The following is a 22,284-nucleotide window of genomic DNA, read 5'->3' as shown; positions in this document are numbered from 1 at the left end:
TCTACTCTAGTTTTCCCCATCTGGTGCAAGTTTTGACAATAATAGATAATCAATGTGGTGATGTAGGTGTGCTGATCAACTTATTTCAATATGCACCGAACATTTGGGGGTTTATACGTTCAGTTCTGTTGTTGTTGTTTTTTTTTTGCTACATTGGCTGCTGTGAATTGGAAGCCTTAAAGAGAAGTTAGTGGTTTAACGTCATATATTTAATTAATTGTCAGATTTAATGTTTTGTTATGGCACGATTAGAAATTAGTTATTTGTTTCGTAAATAAGGGAAGTTTTTACTCAGAGACACTGATACGACTTTTAAAAACAAGAATAAGATTTGAGGGGACATATCGAAATATCAACCGATGTAAACATCATACTTTTGGACTGCTTTAGAGAGGAGCTTTTTATGAACGTTGAGATTTAGCTTGACCACATTCGACGGTTCTCTTTGTTATTATTAAACTTATTTGACATTCGCTATCAGCGTCGATTATCTTTTATTGTTAGCTTTTACCTTGTTATTGAATTTCGTAATCTTCGTGTTACCTGCGTTGGACTTAGCTGCATTAGACACGTCGCGGACGAGCCTAACAGTTGGCACGATACATTTAGATATATACACAAAATCTGTATGAGTTGATCATCAAAGTCTTTTTGATTGGAACTTCTATCGAATAAGATAATATATCTCAGAAATTAAGATAATCGGTTGGTTAATCCAGAAACCTCTAACAAGACTCATAATTTCTCTCCCCCCACCCCACCTGTATTCCAACCTGTATTCCAACCTGTATTTTGTTTTCAGCCGTACCCAGCAACACATGGCCCACAGACGTAGTCAAAGTTTACGCCATTGAAGGAAAGGAAGTGGAACTCTTCTTTGACTTGGGTACGGATGTAAACCAAGACGTGCTGAACATCAAGCACAAGCAGCAGCTCAACTCAACTTTTGTCGACGTCATTTCCGTGAAAGATCTCAAAACTATACCTGTGGCTTCTCTCTTCGAGGACTACAAGAGCAAAGTCACTGACCTACAAGTTCAGAATAAAACCATTACAATGAAGTTAAGCAACGTAAACACGTCTGACGCTGGTCTTTATCGCTGCATCCACACAACGGACGTTGAGTTAGTCAGCTGTGGAACCTTACTTATAGTTGTTGGTAATCACGTTGATGTGACATTTTCTTTTACCTTTTAGGTACGCCCCTGGTAGCTCCATTTTTAGATGATATCATTAGCCATATTTTCAACCCATATCTCAACACACACACACACACACACACACATATAAAGGCATATAAACTTATTCATAGATTTACACACACGGTTGCCTGATCAATGTTCTCGGGTTTAACTTTTAAACTGCAAGCTAACAACCCTTGTCGTCCTGCTGGAGGTTTGGGCTTGGATGTAATAATCAACAAATCTGAAAGAATATCAGAAACATGTAAAACATTTGACAAAAAGACAAATACACAAACACACAAATACACACATCGTTACATTTTCTTCATTAGAAAACATTAGTCCTAACTTTCTTTCTCCATCCGCAACCACTCCGCCAAGGTGACGCCGGGGTCAACATAAGATAAGGAAAGACTGACATGTTTCATGCATTATTTTAAATACCAAACAAAAATAAATAACAAAACAAGAAAAACATTTAAAAAAATACTTTTTTAAACAAAACATATACAAAGTGTAATTGTAGCAATTAGTTTGGATCAGTTATGTAAATACATTTGTAATAGATCAAGACCAACAACTATAAATCTGTGCGATTATAAATATTTTTATCAATTGTTTTTTGTTAGCTGTATTTCATGCTTTTGGCTTTCATAATATGCTATGATCCTATCCCTTTATCTGGACCAGTTGGAAAAATGTGGGAGGGGGGGGGGTAAAGAAAGAAATGTATATCTAGATGAATTTTACCTTTAAAAAAAAAGGGGCGGGGGGAATAACCTGAATTCGAACTCATGGCTCACGGCTCCTCAAGCTGACTTACAAGCCAGTCTGCTAGTGAGGTGCTTATTGTGTAGTTAAGTATTGTTTGTTTCAAACTTACTTTTAAGCGGCAACCTGTAAAGGGGATTAATTCGGCTAATACGATCACTTCAGTCAAGCACAATTTTGTTACCTTCTTTGAGATACCAAACAAAATAATTAATTACCAATAGTTAGTTAACTAATTGTTTTTTTTGTATTGATTCTTGTGTTGTCAGGTAAAAGAAATACTTATGCAAAATTTCAGCTTAATCCGAGATTGGGTGTCGGAGAAATAATTGTTTACCAGACAGATAGACAGATTGAGCTGACATATGCTATGTAATAAGATCGTTGGGACTAAAGTTTTTATAAATTAAGTTCTTTTTATTGATTTGTTTCTTTATGTCTGTGAACAACAGCAAAACCTCCACCACCTGATTTGAAGATTGTGAGTGGACTGGACAGTGACCAGAGAATCCCGTTAGGGTCTAATGTTACGCTGAACTGCTTCTACCGTTCACGGACCAGCCCGGCTGACATCCCTCGTTGTTACAAGACGAAATTTTATGATGAAAGAAATCGAGGTCTTCCAGTTCCTGAGGGTTTTAAAGTTGGTAGACGTTGTCTTCATGTCTAGATGTGTCTCCTCTATGTCTCTTTTCTGTGAATGTGTCTTTCACCTTTACCTGTCTTTGTGTGTGTGTGTGTCTCGTATGTTTGTAGGGATTATAAAGAGAATCTTTTACAAATCCAATATAAACATAAAACTAAAATGTTATTTAACCTTGGTTTGGCCAATATTAGAATATGCGTCATCTGTTTGAGCTGCCTCAACTCGGTAAAACATAAAGTAACTAGAACAGATGCAAAATAGACCCATGTGTTATATAACAAATGAATATTTACATTCGACTAGAGTAACGCCATTAGTAAAATCACAAAATTTAGAGACACTTCAGGACAGAAGACTAAAATGTGAAGTAGTAATAATACCATAAACACTACAAACACTAAACCATAACTTATGGATACAAAAACCTAATAAAATTATCTGAAAGTCAAAAAGATAAAAAGACACATTTCTTATTCGATATGATAGAACGAATTGCGTTTTCTTCAATTCTGCCATGAGAGCATGGAACGGGTTGCCTGAATGAATCAGCCAGGAAAAATAATTTAGTAGAGTCTAAGTCTCAAATTTACACCCATCCCAGATTGACACATGAAAAGCGTAGTATAGAATTGTCTTCTTTGAATTTACGTCTGTCATTGTATAAGATAAGATGATGAAACGATGAGACTTGTTGTCACACTTTCAACAAACGGAGACAATTACCATTTGATTTACTCAACGATTTATCTGCTGATAAAATGAACAATGTGAGCGTGTCTTTTTAAAAATAAACCCAAGTTGTAGATCCTCAAATTAACACAGATTCACAAACGCAGACGAACTTATGTATTTATTTTTTTTTATCTCTCTTTGCTGTATCTTTATTGACATTTCAGTTTGGCTACACTAACTTGACTCAACTTGTTGTCAGAAACATCCAGAAGTCTGACAACATTTCCATAACATGCAAGGCAGCAGATATTTTAGAGAACTTTAATGGGACCATACTCTATTCTGAGCCGAGTCTCAAGGTTGATATCACCCCCACATGTAAGTATAAAAAAAACAACAGATAACTCTGATCTAGATCTAACACAGTCTGACAGGAAGAGATGAGGTCTAGTAGACTTGGAGGAATACATGAAGGTCTAGTAGACTTGGAGGAATACATGAAGGTCTAGTAGACTTGGAGGAAGAGATGAAGGTCTAGTAGACTTGGAGGAAGAGATGAAGGTCTCGTAGACTTGGTGGAAGAGATGAAGGTCTAGTAGACTTGGTGGAAGAGATGAAGGTCTAGTAGACTTGGAGGAAGAGATGAAGGTCTAGTAGACTTGGTGGAAGAGATGAAGGTCTAGTAGACTTGGAGGAAGACATGAAGGTCTAGTAGACTTGGTGGAAGAGATGAAGGTCTAGTAGACTTGTTGGAAGAGATGAAGGTCTAGTAGACTTGGAGGAAGACATGAAGGTCTAGTAGACTTGGTGGAAGAGATGAAGGTCTAGTAGACTTGGAGGAAGACATGAAGGTCTAGTAGACTTGGTGGAAGAGATGAAGGTCTAGTAGACTTGGAGGAAGACATGAAGGTCTCGTAGACTTGGAGGAAGACATGAAGGTCTCGTAGACTTGGAGGAAGAGATGAAGGTCTAGTAGACTTGGAGGAAGACATGAAGGTCTAGTAGACTTGGAGGAAGAGATGAAGGTCTAGTAGACTTGGTGGAAGAGATGAAGTTCTAGTAGACTTGGTGGAAGAGATGAAGGTCTAGTAGACTTGGAGGAAGAGATGAAGTTCTAGTAGACTTGGTGGAAGAGATGAAGGTCTAGTAGACTTGGAGGAAGAGATGAAGGTCTAGTAGACTTGGTGGAAGAGATGAAGGTCTAGTAGACTTGGAGGAAGACATGAAGGTCTAGTAGACTTGGTGGAAGAGATGAAGGTCTAGTAGACTTGGAGGAAGACATGAAGGTCTCGTAGACTTGGAGGAAGACATGAAGGTCTCGTAGACTTGGAGGAAGAGATGAAGGTCTAGTAGACTTGGAGGAAGACATGAAGGTCTAGTAGACTTGGAGGAAGAGATGAAGGTCTAGTAGACTTGGTGGAAGAGATGAAGTTCTAGTAGACTTGGTGGAAGAGATGAAGGTCTAGTAGACTTGGAGGAAGAGATGAAGTTCTAGTAGACTTGGTGGAAGAGATGAAGGTCTAGTAGACTTGGAGGAAGAGATGAAGGTCTAGTAGACTTATTGGAAGAGATGAAGGTCTAATAGACTTGCAGAAAGAGATGAATGTCTCGTAGACTTGGAGGAAGAGATGAAGGTCTAGTAGACTTGTTGGAAGAGATGAAGGTCTAGTAGACTTGCAGGAAGAGATGAAGTTCTAGTAGACTTGCAGGAAGAGATGAAGGTCTAGTAGACTTGGAGGAAAAGATGAAGGTCTAGTAGACTTGGAGGAAGAGATGAAGGTCTACTAGACTTGGAGGAAGACATGAAGGTCTAGTAGACTTGGAGGAAGAGATGAAGGTCTAGTAGACGGTGGAAGAGATGAAGGTCTAGTAGACTTGGAGGAAGAGATGAAGGTCTAGTAGACTTGGAGGAAGAGATGAAGGTCTAGTAGACTTGGTGGAAGAGATGAAGGTCTTGTAGACTTGCAGGAAGAGATGAAGGTCTAGTAGACTTGGTGGAAGAGATGAAGGTCTAGTAGACTTGTTGGAAGAGATGAAGGTCTAGTAGACTTGCAGGAAGAGATGAAGGTCTAGTAGACTTGGAGGAAGACATGAAGGTCTAGTAGACTTGTTGGAAGAGATGAAGGTCTAGTAGACTTGCAGGAAGAGATGAAGGTCTAGTAGACTTGGAGGAAGACATGAAGGTCTAGTAGACTTGTTGGAAGAGATGAAGGTCTAGTAGACTTGCAGGAAGAGATGCAGTTCTAGTAGACTTGGTGGAAGAGATGAAGTTCTAGTAGACTTGCAGGAAGAGATGAAGGTCTAGTAGACTTGGAGGCACATCAACAAATCATCATCAGCATATTACATGTAAAAAAATGATGCAAAAAAAAAAGGATTACATTTGACCAACAGACTACAGCGCTTTACCGCTGATCAACAGTCAACATGGTTTCGTCACTGATAAACAGTGTAAAGGGATAAACTTCCGATGAACAGTATATACAAAATAGGATTTCATCTTTAACTACCAATGTAAAAAGCTTCAACATAATGACTATGTGCTGCTGTAAATGATATGTCTCTACTCCGTAGACGCTGCTATAAATGATATGTCTCTACTCTGTAGACGCTGCTATATATAAATGATATGTCTATACTCTGTAGACGCTGCTATATATAAATGATATGTCTATACTCTGTAGACGCTGCTATATATAAATATGATATGTCTATACTCCGTAGACGCTGCTATACATAAATGATATGTCTATACTCCGTAGACGCTGCTATACATAAATGATATGTCTATACTCCGTAGACGCTGCTATACATAAATGATATGTCTATACTCCGTAGACGCTGCTTTACGTTTCATATCTATCGTAAGTCTGGAGTAGAATAGATTCAGCATTTTGGAACAGAAAAGGACCTTCCCCCTGTTACTTTGACTACACCTGGGGAAAATCCTTAACTTAGAAAATGTCATTGTTGAAGACACAATCTTTGACTTGAGCGTATATCTCTAGGTTGTAGACACTAAAACTTCACTGTGTGTCGCTGACACGAGTTCCATTTACTTACATCTAACAGTACTGACTGGAACTCTGTTGTCAATGTTTCAGACGGTCCTGATGAAGGTTCCATCAAGTTTGATCCCCCTGAAACAAGTGTAACTAAGGACGAACATGATCTGCTGGTGTACACTTGTGATGCAGATTGTCGACCACCATGTACTGTTAGCTGGCACCTAGTTCAGCGAAACGGGTTGGTAGTCATTTTTTGTTGTTGAGAGGGGGGGGGGTTGGGTGGAGGGGGGGGGGGTTAGTGGAGGCTAGTCGATAATGACTTTGGAGATAATATTTGAATAACAAGTTGCACCACCAACATTGGCATAAATCATGTGTCACCAGAAAAGATTTTGTTAATCTCATTGAGCGATCGTTTCATATACTGCTATCTGATCCAGAACATGCTTATATTTTGTACACCACAAATAATGATACTGCCGATATCGCTTCAGTTTATCTTGTTTGACGCCAATTTCATAATTACCTTTTGTATCTAGATCAGGTTTAGGATATTTTGAAATCCATATTTACAAAGCTGATATCAACTCACTCTGTCTGGTAAAGAGTTTGTACACGTTATTTTTCCCACACCCATTCTCAGATCAAGTTGATACTTTACACAAATATTCATTGGCATAGACAAGAAATGAATCAATTTTTTTTAAATAACCAATTAGGCAATTCATTACCGGTTAATAATTATTTTGTTTGAGACTAACAAGGGAAATTAATCCTTCAGTATTCACAGATATGGCTAAATATTTAGGGTTTTGTCCAGTTAGATATTTGTACTCATAATTTCTCCAACATCCATTCTCGGATCAAATTGATACTTTAAAGAATTATTTATTGTATTGAAAATTGCATTAATCAATAAAACAACACCACTGTTACGATCATCAATAGTGCTAGATGTTACAATCAAACTTGATGCCAAGATGTCACGTTGAAGCACAATCAATGATCGTAATTGCCGAGGATTCAGAAATCGTCAGTTGATAAGATGATCATCTAGAAGTTGCTAGTTGATAAGAGGATCATCTAGAATTTACTAGTTGACAAGACGATCTAAGTATATTATTATATATTCAATGAAGTAACTTCTCTTCGTCTAAAACAATTACTTTAATTCAAAACTTGGAAAAGCATTTCACAAATAATTACAATGGTTAAATGTACTTGAATAGAATAACTGATCTACACAATAATATAATTGAGTTCTAACACTAGACTCTCGTATGTGATGTTGCTTATTCAGGCTGTCTTGAAGTCAACCAATTACTCTGCAGGCGTTTGGGTGTAATTGTTCGGGTGTATTCCGTGTAGTTGAACAACAATACATATAGAATAAAACAACATCTGTTTTAACGAGTGAAGAGATGTAGTCAACTCCGATGAACAAGTTTACATGGATTTATTCTGATAAAAGGCCACAGTAGAAGTCTCTGTCACTAAACACGTCGTTACCCTGGAATATTCTATCGCTAACTGATTTTCCGGTCTCTAACCCAACATATCCCAAACGTCACTAGTCCCGTTCAATATGCGTCTTCTATGGTGCGTCGCTAAATAACTAACCTATATAAATAAGGTGTCTAACAGATTCCTCCCCCCCTTGAAAAAAAAATATGTCAATATTTTTCCACTACTGTCAAGTCTTACAAGGGCATTTTCAATTTAAGGGGAAGACAACAAACATAAAATCTTGACATCTTCATCTTGACTTGACAGTTCCTCATATTCATGTCAATGTTCATAACATTCCAGAATCATCTTCATTAGTACACAGTTCATCATGAAAGAAAATGTGGCATCTTATGGGCACGTCATACACTCACAAATGTTCTTCACTGGCAGTAATCTGATAAAATACAATATTTCAAAAAACAATTATAGACTTTATTTCCACATTCAATAAATTTTTCCTTACCACCCTTTTATACGCTTTTGTCCATTTTTCTTTTATACTCACCCTTTTCCATAGAACTAACTTTCGTCAATGATATATGAAATGATTCACACAAAAAAAATATCCATACTTACTTTCAAATGCTTAACATCAAATTTACTTATCTCCCTTTTCCATAACATATAAATTGTGTCAATATATTAATATATATTACATACTCAATATAATCATAGTTTATTTACAAAATTATTTCATTTCAATGTCATTCTAGACAATAGATCAGCTACAATATTCACAGATCCACTAATAGCTTTCACTTCAAATTTATATTCCTGTAGTGATAAGAACCATCTATAAACACGACTGTTTTTCATGCTCTTTTGCTGTATATACTGAATAGGTTTATGATCAGTTAATAATATAAATTTCCTTCCTATTAGATAACTCTCTAGCTTAGTAATTACCCGTATTACAGCTAAAGCTTCTCTTTCAATGACACTATATTTTTTCTCTGCCTCTGACAATTTTCTACTTAGATATAATATAGGATGTAAGTTATCATAGTTCTGCATTAGACAACCACCAATAGCATTACCAGATGCATCAGTTGTGACATAAAATATTTTGTCTTTATCAGGTAGTCTTAATATTAATTCATGACTAAAAACATCTTTAATTCTGTCAATAGCTTTCATACATTCCTCATTACAGACTACTTTTTGAGGTTTTCCTTTTTTAAGTAAGTCATTTAATGGATTCACTATTTCTGCTAAGTTCTTTATAAACTTTCTGTAATAATTTACTATTCCCAATATGCTTTTAATTTGTCTTTTTGTTGTAGGTATTTCAATATTAAGTACTTTCTTTATGTTATCTTCAATAGGGCTAATCATGTTGTTATTTACTTTATGTCCTAAAAAAATTATTTCCTCCAATCCTATTTCTACTTTTTCTGCCTGAATTGTAAGTCCACTTTCTTTTATTATTTTGAACACTTCTTTTACATCTACCAAATGTTCCTCCCAACTATTATTAAAAATACATATATCATCCAAATAGCAAATAACATTTTCTTTGTTTCCAATTATCATGTTCATCATTCTATTAAATGTGGCAGGTGCATTTACTAATCCAAAACTCATATAATTCCATTGAAAAATACCATATGGTGTTACAAATGCTGTGTAAGGTTTTGCATCTTCTGTTAAAGGTATTTGCCAATAACCTTTAGTTAAATCCAATTTAGTAAAAAATTTTGCTCCATTTAATTTATGTAAAATATCCTCTATATTTGGCATTGGATATGGGTCAAATTCTGTGATGTTGTTAAGTTTCCTATAATCAATACATAACCGTATATCTCCATTCTTCTTTTTGGCTATCACAATTGGTGAAGCATAAGGAGATGTTGATGGTTCAATTATACCTGATTCTAGTAAATTGTCTATTTCTTTCTTTACTTTGTCTTGTAAATGTAGCGGTATTCTATATGGCTTAAGCTTGATAGGTTTTGGATCTGTTACTTTAATGTCATGTTTAATAATATTAGTTTTTCCTGGTATGCTGGAAAAAATTTCTTTGTATTCCTGTATTATTTTAGTTATATCTTTTGACTTTTCCTTAGTTAAATTATTAAGATTAATCTTTTGCCAAGTTTGATTCTCTTTTGTTTCTATTACAGGTATTTCCTTAATATCATTTTCATTGCGATTTTCATTTGTTATTATCATCAAGCATTCTTCTCTTTCTGAAAATTTATTTTCTATTTTCTCCTGAATGTTTTGTATCAACTCATCTTCTCTATCATGATATAGTTTCAAATTATTTATGTGATATGTTTTAATTTTCCCATTTATTTCAATTTGATAATTCACATCATTAATTTGTTTTATCACCTTGAATGGACCTTTCCATTGTTTACCAATTTTATTTTTCAGGTCATTTATCAATATTAATACATTGTTTCCTACTTCTAGTGTTTTCGATTGTCTTTTCTTATTTATATTCTCATGAGCACTTTGTTTGTACTTCTTATTGTTGTTATATGCTTGAGTCCATATTTCTTTCAATTCTGTTGTGATTGTTGTTTCACTGTCATTATTTAATTTATTCTCATTGCCTATTAGATTTTCTTTAAAAACATCTAATTCATCTCTGGGTTTTCTTCCATGTATTATTTCATATGGTGAAAATTGTGTTGCTTCATGGATGTTGTTTCTATGAGCAAATAGTACATAGTTAATGTAATGATCCCATTTGTTCTGATTATTCTGAATTATTTTTGTTAATGATCTTTTTAATGAACCACCATACCGTTCACATAAACCGTTACTCTCTGGGTGGTAAACCGAAGAGTATATGTGTTGTATATTATATTGTTTAGTCCATTTCTTAAATTGTTCTGACTTAAACTGAGATCCCTGATCACTCAATATAATTTTAGGTATACCATGTCTTGTAATTACTTTTTGAGTTATGGCATTAATGATATTTTCTGCACTTGTATTTGATAATGGGATTGCCTCTGGGTATCTACTAAACATGTCTATTACTGTTAGAATGTATTTGTTATTATTTTCAGTTTGAATTAAAGGACCTATTAAATCAATAGATACTTTCTGAAATGGTTCTGTAGGTTCATCCATTTCTTGAATGGGTGCTTTATTCACTAGGCTTTTGTTAGATCTCTTTTGACATATGTCACATGAGTTTATGTATTTGTTTATTGTTGCTTTCATTTTGGGCCAAAATACTTGTTTTGACAAATTCCTATAACATTTCTTTACTCCCCTATGTGCTGCTAAATTATTATCATGTGTCATGATTAAAACATCTTTCCAATATTTCTGTGGTAAGACAAGTTGTTTTATTTTCTTGTTATCATTACTTGTTTGTCTAAATAATATTTTATTCTCTATACAAAATTTCTCCATTGGATTATTATTGTTTTTATCTGATATTCTTGAATAAATTTTCCCAATAATATTGTCATTCATTTGTTCTAATGCAAATGTGGGTGTTGTTTCTTTTTCACTTTGAGATATTTGTGTTTCAAGACTATTTTGTGTTTCATTTTCTATCTCTCTTTCCTTAACATCTGTATTTTCTATTTGTATTACATTACTGGTTTCTTTTTCTTCATCATTACTTACTACATTTATTGTATTTTCCTGTTTCTCATCTTGTTTATTCATTGATCTTGTTATTACCATACTTGTTATATTTTGTGTTTCTATGTTTTCATGATTTTGTCTTATGTTTTTGTATTTGTTTTGCCAGTCTTCTAATTCTTTTCTTGAACATTCTTTAACTCCTTTTATGTTTCCTACTAACATATCATATCTCATTTCTGGTATTGCAATGCCATCACAATAACCAGTGAAAAATGGAGTTTCAATGTATACCCTTATAGCTTTAAATTCCCTTACGGTGCCATCTGCTAATTCTACTTTCTTAGTAAACCCTTTATACCAATGAGGTTTGACAAATTTATTTTTTACTGCCAAAGTGTTACAACCTGAATCCCTGATTAATTCCACCGGAATTCTATCTATAAACCCTGGGTATACTGCAAAATTGTTCCTATTTCCTTCCATGAAATATACCCTATCTGTACCTTTATTTTTGCATTCCCTACTGTAACTCCTATTTCTATAATTTCCCCTGTCATTCCTATCTCTACTCCTATATCTACTGTTATTTTGTTCATGGTATCTATTTCTACTTCCAGACCTACTATTCCCTCTTCTACAGTTAGCTGCTATATGACCTTTTCCTTGACATTTAAAACAGGTTATTTCACTATATTTTCTATTTCCACTATTTGATCTGTTTCTATTTCTACTTCTATCAACATTTTCTTTGGTGTATCCTATTAAATCTACTTTGCTCTTATCCCTATCAGAAAATGGTTTATTTGGATAGGCATTTTTGTATACTCTCATTATCTCTGTTATTTCATCTATAGTTTTTGGGTTTCTTTCTCTAATAAAAGATTGTAACTGAGGATCACATTTATTTACAAAGTTGTCCACTAGAATAAAATTTTTTAATCCCTCATAAGAGTTTATCACTTTTTCTAATTTTACCCACTTATTGAAAAAATCCTTTTCCATATTAATAGTAGTTTGGGGTTCTATTCCTAATGATGGTATATTGTCAAAGTATTTCTTTCTGAAAGTTGTAGCATTATGACCATAGGCATTCAATAACTCTCTTTTCAAAACCTGATAGCTATCATCACTATGATGGTCATGATTTTGACATATTGTTAGAGCTTGACCATGAACAAAGTCTATCAGTATTTCAGACCACTGTTCTTCAGGCATATTAAATGTAGACATTTTTGCCTCATATCATTTCAGAAAATCACCAATGTCATCCTTCTGTTCATCAAAACTTTGTATCTTTCTCTTTAGCCATGTTTGCGAATTAGGGTTGTCTCTTTGTGTGGTAATATTATTTGAGTTATTTGTGTTATTTCCTTGTTCAATTTGAGCTCTGGCTTGTGCTGCATCCAATCTCATCTTCTCCATTTTAGCTTCATGCTCTCTAATTTTTTCTCTCTCTTTGTCTTGCCTTTCTTGTTCCTCTTTTTGCTTCTCATATTCTTCCTTTCTGATCCTTTCTTGTCTTTGACGTTCTGTTTCTTCCCTCACAACTTGCTGTACATAAGCTGCTAAGTCCTTTCCTTTTAACTCCATGGCCTTTCCATCCTGCATAGCTGTTTCCTTAACCTCCTTAAGGTCCACATATGATGATGTAGCCATTGTATTTTATTTTCACCCAAATTTATATATTTTTACTTAGCCTATATTAGTTATGGCTATACTTTAAACTTATTTTATATTTAAGTTTTTACACACTTTTATACAAGTTTTAAATGTTATGTCTCTATTTCTATCTATAGATTTAGTAAATGTGTAAATCTAGTCTGAGTTATATTCAAATCTGTATATTAGATCTAGTATCACACAAATTTAAATCTAGTATATTATAGTATGTACAATAATACCATTTAGAATAATTAGATCTATAGTTATCAAGAGCACTATGACAATTAGTATGAATAACTATGATCAATTTTAAAATTTGGTATGACTGAAGTGTCTAGAGTAAATTCAACGACTGTCTAGACTAGAGTCTAGATCTAGAGTAGATTATGGTTCTATTTAACCATATGAAACAAATATGTTTATACAATGTCAAATATATCTTCAACAAGATATATATATCTAGAATGTACTACCTTCATTCATCTTTCAATTAATAATATTCCCAAATTAGAGTCTAGATGATTTAATGTACTAACGTCAACGAGGTGTACAAAAATTTGTAGATCTAAATTTAGCCAGACGACAGTGTTTGACTACATAGCCAGTTTCGGCATTATTCTCATGGCAAAATCATATTTGATTTTAACCGCTCAAACTAAAATTATTTTAGTCTGATTCACAATAAAAGAATCCTACCCGTACTTTCTATCATTAAGTGAAAAAAAATTACAGATCTAATTAAATTAATAAAAATAAATAATTTAAAATAATATAAACAAATGAAATAATTAAATGAGACTATCGCTATGGGTTGGGATATGACAATATGGCACACAATGATAACGTCACGAAGTAACTAAGCAACAACGGATATGACGTTTACACAAACGAAACAATCACAACCCTAAACGTATAATATAGCTTTTCATCTAAATTATGTCTTCTACCCCGAACGGGTTTTAAGGCTTCAGCACCACCTGAATTTTACTCAGGCTAACATACCAAATTTAGACAAAATCTATTTCTAAGGGCAATCTAAACATATACTAATAAGAAAAATGGCACTTAGCTTTTGATAAGAAAGATCCCTTTGTTCGGACTCCCGAATATGCTAGATCACAACAAATTCCACTGCCTCTCTTCCAGTTCTGACTCTGTTCTCCGGTGCTACCAGTGGATACCATCCGTGTCGAGTATCCCACGTAATGCCACAGATGTCTTGATATGCCACAGCAAAATGTTTCAGTTTCTTCAACGACTGTTGATGACCGTATGTGTAGTTTCGACGACTTTGTGTACACCGTTACTGACGAATAGGTTAACGGTTCTCCTGGCGACGACTTGATTTGTGTAGACGACTACTGACAAATAACAGTCTCTTGACGGCAACTTGATCTGGACGACTGACGAATAACGAATTTCTTGACGATGACTTGATCTGGGCTGACGAATAACGACTTTCTTGACGATGACTTGATCTGGGCTGACGAATAACGGTTCTCTAAAATAGTTCACTGCTTCTGCTGCTACTCTGGTAGTACGACGAAGTTCGCTGTTGTACTCTGCTTCACTAGACCAAACTGTCCAATGTAGACTAGGTGAGACCAAGGTCACCTCCGACGACGTTCCGTTACACGATTAACGGTTTTCAACGAAATTAAGTGGATGTAGCTGTTTCCACAACTTCAATATCAACAAGTCTAGATATGGTCTAGACCAACGAATACTAAATAGATCAATGTTCAGTAATGATAGATACGATTCCACTAACCTTCCAAAGGTTAAACACAGTGACCGTTATAAAAGTGGCAAGCAACCGGTTCAATGAGCAAACTGCTCCACAAGAATCTCTCAAAGGGTAAGACGACAGAGCGATTTCGATTTAGTTAGCTACCAAACTTGTAGTACTCACAATACTTCTGACAGCGGGCAAACTGTCCTTCTCGAAACTGACGAGGTAAAACTTGATACTCGATGTGGCTCCTATGACGAAGAAAAAATATGTCCAACAGGTTCATTAACGATCTCTCACCCGTTATGAATGAACGGTTTCTCTGGTTGTAGGTCGATTCAGCATATGAAGATCAGGCTTTGATAATATACTGGTTAAGTAGACCAGACGTTGCGATGATTACGGTCCTGACGAAGGTCACCCTGAGTTAACGGCTCGTTGAACGTACGATCAAGAACATGTAAATCTAGAACAAAGTCACTCTGCGATGATGCTGTGTTCAGCCGTACTCCGATAAAACTTTATATCTTCGAGTGCACGACCCTCACCTGAGTAAACGTTCAGCTTCGAGGTCCGGTTCGATGTTCGGGCGTCGGGGGTCGCCACTGTGATGTTGCTTATTCAGGCTGTCTTGAAGTCAACCAATTACTCTGCAGGCGTTTGGGTGTAATTGTTCGGGTGTATTCCGTGTAGTTGAACAACAATACATATAGAATAAAACAACATCTGTTTTAACGAGTGAAGAGATGTAGTCAACTCCGATGAACAAGTTTACATGGATTTATTCTGATAAAAGGCCACAGTAGAAGTCTCTGTCACTAAACACGTCGTTACCCTGGAATATTCTATCGCTAACTGATTTTCCGGTCTCTAACCCAACATATCCCAAACGTCACTAGTCCCGTTCAATATGCGTCTTCTATGGTGCGTCGCTAAATAACTAACCTATATAAATAAGGTGTCTAACACGTACATGTTATCTCTAACACGTTCCACACAAGACTGCCGCAATCTAGAATCCTCCCGGGCTCTAGAGCGTTATCACGTGACCAACATCTCTTCTCTGCAAGGCCAACCAATAAATGCAGCTCAAAGTACAATAATTAATACTTTAAACCAATCATATTTATTTCAAAACATTATTTAGTTGCGTGATAGAAAATCCCGAGGTAGCTAAAATTCTGCCGACAAGCTAAATATAGACTATGGCTAAATACGTGACAAACACTAAGTAAATTGGTGAAAAATGACTAACTTATGGTTTGCAGATGACATGGACTCGTAAGATCAAAAGACGAACTAAGGGACTTGGTGATAGGTATAGACAGAACCTCCGCACCATATGACAAGCAAAATAAAATTTCCAAAATAAAAAAAATTGACATCGAAAGCAACACTTGCGATTTTTTCTAAGGGGTGACTCCCAAAGCCTTTCCCATGTTTGGGTATAGCTACAAGGCAGCAGAGGTTTGAATTCATAGTTTTCCTTCTCCTAGGTGGGTAGCCATCTAAGGCTAACGAGCCCCCACTACCAGAAGTGAATTGGTTTAGGCGCCAGTTACTCGCCTTTGCTCCTTCCCTTGCTTGTGAAAACAGTCCCTCCGGACCCAGGAGTTTAGTCCGAATTAAACAAGGCACAGTAAAGTGAACCGATCACTGAATATTTGAATCCTTCTACCCAAAGGAATAAGTAATTCTAAAGGGTAATTTTATTAGTTCTATTTAGAGCTAAATATAGCTTATAGTTTAAATAAAACGATTTTATTGTAATGTTTTATTTATGAATGAAATTATTCTTAAATTAATGAGTTAATATTGCTGTCAATTAGTTCCGCCCTTGAACTCATCACCTCAACCAATACGCTGAAGCTCAACGTATCCAGACTCTACCACGGAACATTGAAATGTGTCGCCTCAGCTAAGACCGCCATTGCCTCTAGATCGCACAATGTCTCTAAAGAGTTGCAGCTTGTTGTACAATGTGAGTTGAGAATGTCGCAGGTGTTTATAAAATCAAAGAATCGAGACTGATTCTAGATCTGAGTTTCTTGGGGCTCAACGTAAGAATCTAAAGCAATAGAACAGACATCGTAGAAAGAGGGTACTCTCCCCCTCCCCTTTTTTTTCGTCATTCATTACGAATTAATCAAACTATTAATGTGTAGTTTTTAAGCAGTTCTGTATATATGAAATGTTGAAGTGCAAAAGATGTGCGTTATATGCTGCATACACAGTTTGAGAACTAGTCTATATATTTATAAGAAGTCAGGGGATTGTGTCTGATATTAGGTGAAGTGTCCAAATCTTTTGAGAGAATTATTTTCTTACTTTATCACTACATGTTCTTTGTGTGTACCATCCGGACTGTCCATCTTTATATTACAAGTGTAATGTAATGTGTAGCTAGATATATGTTTTATAATAGGTATCAATGTGTAGTTTTTTTTTTTAAGAATATATATATATCACTGATCTATTTATTTCTCATGTTAGACGTGGAGTCCCCCAAGGTGACGGTAGATTCCTTGGAGACCAATCAAGTTGAAATGATGGAAGAAAGTGTTGGAACACTGACTTGTCAAGTAAACGCCCTACCAGCTCCAAACATAACGTAGTAGTTTTATTCTTGTTTCTTACTTGGCTTTTTAAAACCTATTCTGTCCTGCAGTCTTTGAGCTGTTGGGGCACCATACATGATCCGAGTATCGCTTTTCTCCATTCCTGTCTGTTGTTTTCCCAGGATTAGAGTCTCTTTCATTGACAGGTCGTTCATTGATGTTGTCTTCCAATGGCTTTTAATTTTATTTGCCTCGCATGGAACTGTTCCCTGCCTAAAAGTCTTTGCCAACCCTGGTGATCTTGTGATGTGTCCATACAGTCTTAGCTTGCGTGTTTGCTTTTTAACAATACTCAGAAGATCATAATTTTTTAAACCCATGACTCTAAATACCAGGCACCTCCTTACCCCCCCCCCCAGGCTATTCCTATATTTATACTCTAACTTTGTCACTTCCTATCCTCCTCTCCAGACTTTGTTCCCTTCATACTTTCATTAAACGTCAACGAGTTGCCAAACCTTTTTTTTTTTTTTTTGTGGTCATAGAAATTCCCGAGACATTTCATCAGAAACTTGTGGAATCTAAAGGAACCAAAACTCTGCGGCTTCATTGGGCACTGTGGGCACAAGTTCCGATGGGTCGGATTCCACCATTTATCAGGGCCGGATACCACCATTTATCAGGCCGGATGCCACCATTTATCAGGGCCGGATACCACCATTTATCAGGCCGGATATCCCCCCACGTGACTTAGTCTGAACATCCTTGTGTTAAGCCAGTATATTGCGTTCTTACCATTTTATTTAGTTCCATCCCATCCAGTTCAACACTTATGTGCTTATTGCTATCTAGTTCGACATCCTTCTCATGAACAGCAATCCACCAAGTAATCATCTAATCCAACAAATTGTTTCCCTTTGACAATCAGCTTGAGAACTTTAGACAACGACCTGATGACAGTGGAGGGCAGAAATCCTACAGTCACCGTGTCTGAAAGGGGCTACACTAATCACCGATACACAGCTAGTACCACTTTCAAAGCCCCCAACTGCACATCGCGTATGATATTGACTTGTACTGTGACTCACAATCTCGCCAGAGTGCAGGGAAATCAAATTATATTGAAGTTATTATGTAAGTAGGTGAAGTTTGGCAAACCTTACGTTCATATCAGTATAATAATTAACGCAGTCATTACTATGTTAAAGTGATGCATGTAGCAGGTCAGCGCGACATTAGTAGCATCCCATACTAGCAATGTAACTGAAAAGTGTGAAGTTGTTGCCCTTTATGTCTGAAAACTCTGTACTATAACTCTTTGGGGACATTTTGAAACGGTTCCAACCAAACATGGTCTAAAGATGAAATTATGACCCTATTTTTTACTAATTATTAAATTTTTACTACCTTTACTATTTTAACTGTGAATAGAATTTGTTTTTAATGATTTAACTGTATGGAATTTAGCTCTTGTAAAGGAGAGTAATCCTTGAAGGATTACGGGCACGACATGGCCAATTATTGTGCCGATGTGCCAAAACTCAAAAACTCATCAAACTCTGTACCATTGCCAAATGGTTCGTTCACTAACTAATATGAAATAAAAAAAAAAAAGGTTAACCACCATTGACAATTAATACGACTTTAACTGAATCTCTGGATGGTGGAATATTATGTGGGCCTAGTTGTTATTGTAATTTATGAATATTATGTGGGCCTAGTTGCTATTGTAATGTAGGAATACTGTGTGGGCCTAGTTGTTATTGTAATGTAGGAATACTATGTGGGCCTAGTTGTTATTGTAATGTAGGAATATTATGTGGGCCTAGTTGTTATTGTAATGTAGGAATATTATGTGGGCCTAGTTGTTATTGTAATGATGAATTTCTTTTTCAATTAAATTATGAATGAACAGACAGTGTTCATGTAGTGCTAGCTCGGTGAACTTTGAACTTTTGGCTTCCCTACAGTGAATACGAGATAGATCTTCGTCTTGTTTCTGATGTAAACAACAACATTGTAACTCTTGCTCTTAAAACCAAAGTCAGGCCAGAATACTTGAACAGAGAAAAAAAATCATTTGTAAAATGGGATTCTTCTAATTAAAGAAGAAAATCTGTCCAGGCTGAGAAGATCGCCAGGAAATTGATTGATTAATCTATCACTTTAAAAAAAAATCATTTGTCCCCAAAGTTTTGCTAAAGGCCTTTATAGAGATGGTTTCTTCTAAGAATACAAATTTAAAAAATGAAACGTGTATCACTGTAATTACAGGCCCTCCCAGGAGAGCAACGATCGAAGGATTGGAACTCCTGGATGATTATGAATATTACAAAGGTGATCAATTGAATTTCTCGTTTGTACTCATCGCTATTCCTGATCCAGATGTATACAATGTGACCTCTGAACTTAATGGGAGGTAATGAATGCTACTAAAAAAAAATGCACATAGTAATATGTTAACTTTTAGCAAGAATGTTATTATTAGCAGAGTGATGTTACTGAGTCAAAGAATATAGATATAATCTTGATGTGCCAGTCGAAGCTTTGATGTTGATAAACCCGTCAGATAGAAATTGAAACAGTACTGAGCTCATTATAAATGTAACATAGAGATGCTGATACACATGTCAAAGATGGATTGCAGGACTGGATTTAGAATCTACATCTAGACTTGATAAGAGTAAAGCCATGTGAGCATGGGCGCAGCCAGGATTTTTGTATGTATGTATATCTGTATATGTGTGTGTATGCATAATTATTCTTTAGTACATTCTGACCCTTCATTCTTTCGAAAAACGTTTATTGTACCCTAGAAAAGGTTCTTGGTGGAAAAACTGTAGACACCACTCCCTTGTCAGCAAAGGGTTCTGGGAGAGTACTATGAGCTCCCACAGCGGTGTTCGGGGCGGATCCCCGCCGCCAAGCACTATTTCCGTATTTAAAACAAAAAAAAGGATATTCTGAGGTAGCTACAGTGCATTATCCTACTATTAAAACATTTTAGTTCAAAAACCGAATCTGCTTTTCTTACTTACTTAGGACTTAGATCAGTGGTTCCCAAACTTTTTTGTCTCGTAGACCCCTTGCCATGTTTTCTGATTTTCGGTAGACCCCCTGCTTAACTTATATTGCATTTTTGCACATTCATAAACTAATTTTTTAAACTAATTTCTAACTGCAGTGTACAAACTAATTAATTTGCCTTATGTATTATTGTAAAAGTTCGCAAAGAGCTGTTTCTCGTGTATTTCTTGAGCTTTCACATTTGGCTCAAATATTAGTCCTGCGGAGCTGTATTTACTAATAGGAGAAGAGGCAAAGGCGAGTTTGTGGCGCCTAAACCAGTAAGCTTCGGGCAGGAGGGACTCATTAGCCTTGGCTTGCAGCCCACCTAGCCGAAGGCAAATAGAATTCAAACCTCTGCTGCTTTGCAGCTATACACCTAAACATGGGATAGGTTTCGTGGGTCAGCCCTGGGGAAAAATATGGAGCTGAAGACCATTAGGTAGTTTGCAGCTTTAATGCTCATCCCACCGATGTGCCCTTGAACTGTAGTGTTACTCAAAGAAATTCGTTTCATAATATCAGATGAAGGTTTGTGTAAAACAGTTTTTAAAACTACTTCAAGGACTGGTAAAAATCAATGTTTTGTCTACAGTGTTTTCCGTATTTGGCTATAGGTATAGAGATCTTGTAAGACGCTCACAAACCACCATCTTTTCTATATGATGTTGAAGAAAGATTTTGTGGATCTATTCTGACATTTTTTCTCACTTTTCTCTTTTTATCAGGGTGGCACCGTCTCAAATAATGCTCAAGTTTAATTGATTTCATATAAAGACTCTTATTATAGACAATCGCTTATTTAACAAGGAAATAAATAATCAACGCTTTAAAATCAAGATTTCTTTTTGTTAAATATTAGTTACATGTAGACAAAATTAACTATTTAGATTAGTATTTTAATTATATATGACTATTTTACTTTTGAATTTATGATTATAAATTAAATATATATAACTAAGGTACAAATCATTTATAAGTGTTTGAAATAGTTACATTAATGGGGTGTGAAAATTAAAGTCATAGACCCCCATGGATAGCTCATAGACCCCCAATTTACTTTTTCACTTTCGTAGACCCATTGGAAGTCTTCGTAGACCCCAGGGGGTCTATATAGACCACTTTGGGAATCACTGACTTAGATCTTCATTAGCCGTTCGGTGCATCGAGCGGCTAGCTGTCTCCACAAAAATCTGTCACCGGCAATGTCTGAAGCCTCTTCCCACCTAGTGTCCACCGCTCTGAGGTCCTTCATGAAAGTGTGGCGCGAAGTTCCCATTTGCAATTTCCTCATAATGGCATCCATTTCATTGCAACTCTTGGTATGCGTAATTCATTTTGTCGGAGAACATGGCCCGCAAACCTCATGCGACGCTCTGTCACAACCTCACTAAGTGGTCGACTCCCAATTCGGCATAGAATTTCCTTGATTTAGACCTGATCTCTATAACTGACTCTTAGCAATCTTTGTTGAGCCATATTTAGTCTTTTTTTCAATTTCGGCAGATGACTTACATACTTTAGTAATGGAGCCCAGTGACTGGTAGAAATTTGTAACCTCTCTTGGCTGCGCTCTTGGAATTTGGTGACTGTAGTTTGCTTTAGATTTTATTTCGAAAACGGAGGTTTTATCGTCAAAACCATCTGTTAGGGGGGGGGGAATTAAACTAAAAAACAAATTCTAAACCCCTTTAGTTACGCGCATAGAATTTTGTGACTGTAGTTTGCTTTAGAATCATTTTGAAGAGAGGGTTTTCAACCTCAAAACTATCTGTAGGGGGATTTTAAACTTTTAACCATCTAGAGAGGGTTTTAAACTTAAAGCCCTCTGGAGGAGGCAGGGTTAAAGTCAAAACCCTCCTTGGCTACACTCATGGATTTTTGAGTGTGTAATTTGCTTTTTTTTATATTGAAGAGATGA

The 22,284-nt window shown here is 35.9% G+C and overlaps 1 protein-coding gene across 13 annotated transcripts in view; it reads left to right on the top strand.

The window, feature by feature from the left end:
• LOC106069356 (neural cell adhesion molecule 1-like) overlaps positions 1 to 22,284 on the top strand; it is a 50,357-nt gene that overhangs the window by 13,943 nt on the left and 14,130 nt on the right. For 12 of the 13 annotated variants that reach the window (XR_008778890.1, XR_008778889.1, XM_056035430.1 and 9 more), the window contains 8 exons: positions 803 to 1,159; positions 2,408 to 2,598; positions 3,498 to 3,651; positions 6,378 to 6,519; positions 16,569 to 16,720; positions 17,233 to 17,350; positions 18,226 to 18,431; positions 19,572 to 19,716. Coding sequence is in view for 11 of the 13 variants with exons in the window: in XM_056035430.1 (XP_055891405.1) it covers positions 803 to 1,159; positions 2,408 to 2,598; positions 3,498 to 3,651; positions 6,378 to 6,519; positions 16,569 to 16,720; positions 17,233 to 17,350; positions 18,226 to 18,431; positions 19,572 to 19,716 (1,465 nt within the window). In the remaining 2 variants the exon portion in view is untranslated. The remainder of the gene's footprint in view (positions 1 to 802; positions 1,160 to 2,407; positions 2,599 to 3,497; positions 3,652 to 6,377; positions 6,520 to 16,568; positions 16,721 to 17,232; positions 17,351 to 18,225; positions 18,432 to 19,571; positions 19,717 to 22,284) is intronic. The other variant, XM_056035435.1, reaches the window with a different exon arrangement.

Source organism: Biomphalaria glabrata, chromosome 7 (genome assembly GCF_947242115.1).
Source record: "Biomphalaria glabrata chromosome 7, xgBioGlab47.1, whole genome shotgun sequence".
NCBI lineage: Eukaryota > Metazoa > Mollusca > Gastropoda > Planorbidae > Biomphalaria > Biomphalaria glabrata.
The sequence above is the reverse complement of the archived record's forward strand: the minus strand, read 5'-3'. Positions and strand labels throughout refer to the sequence as shown.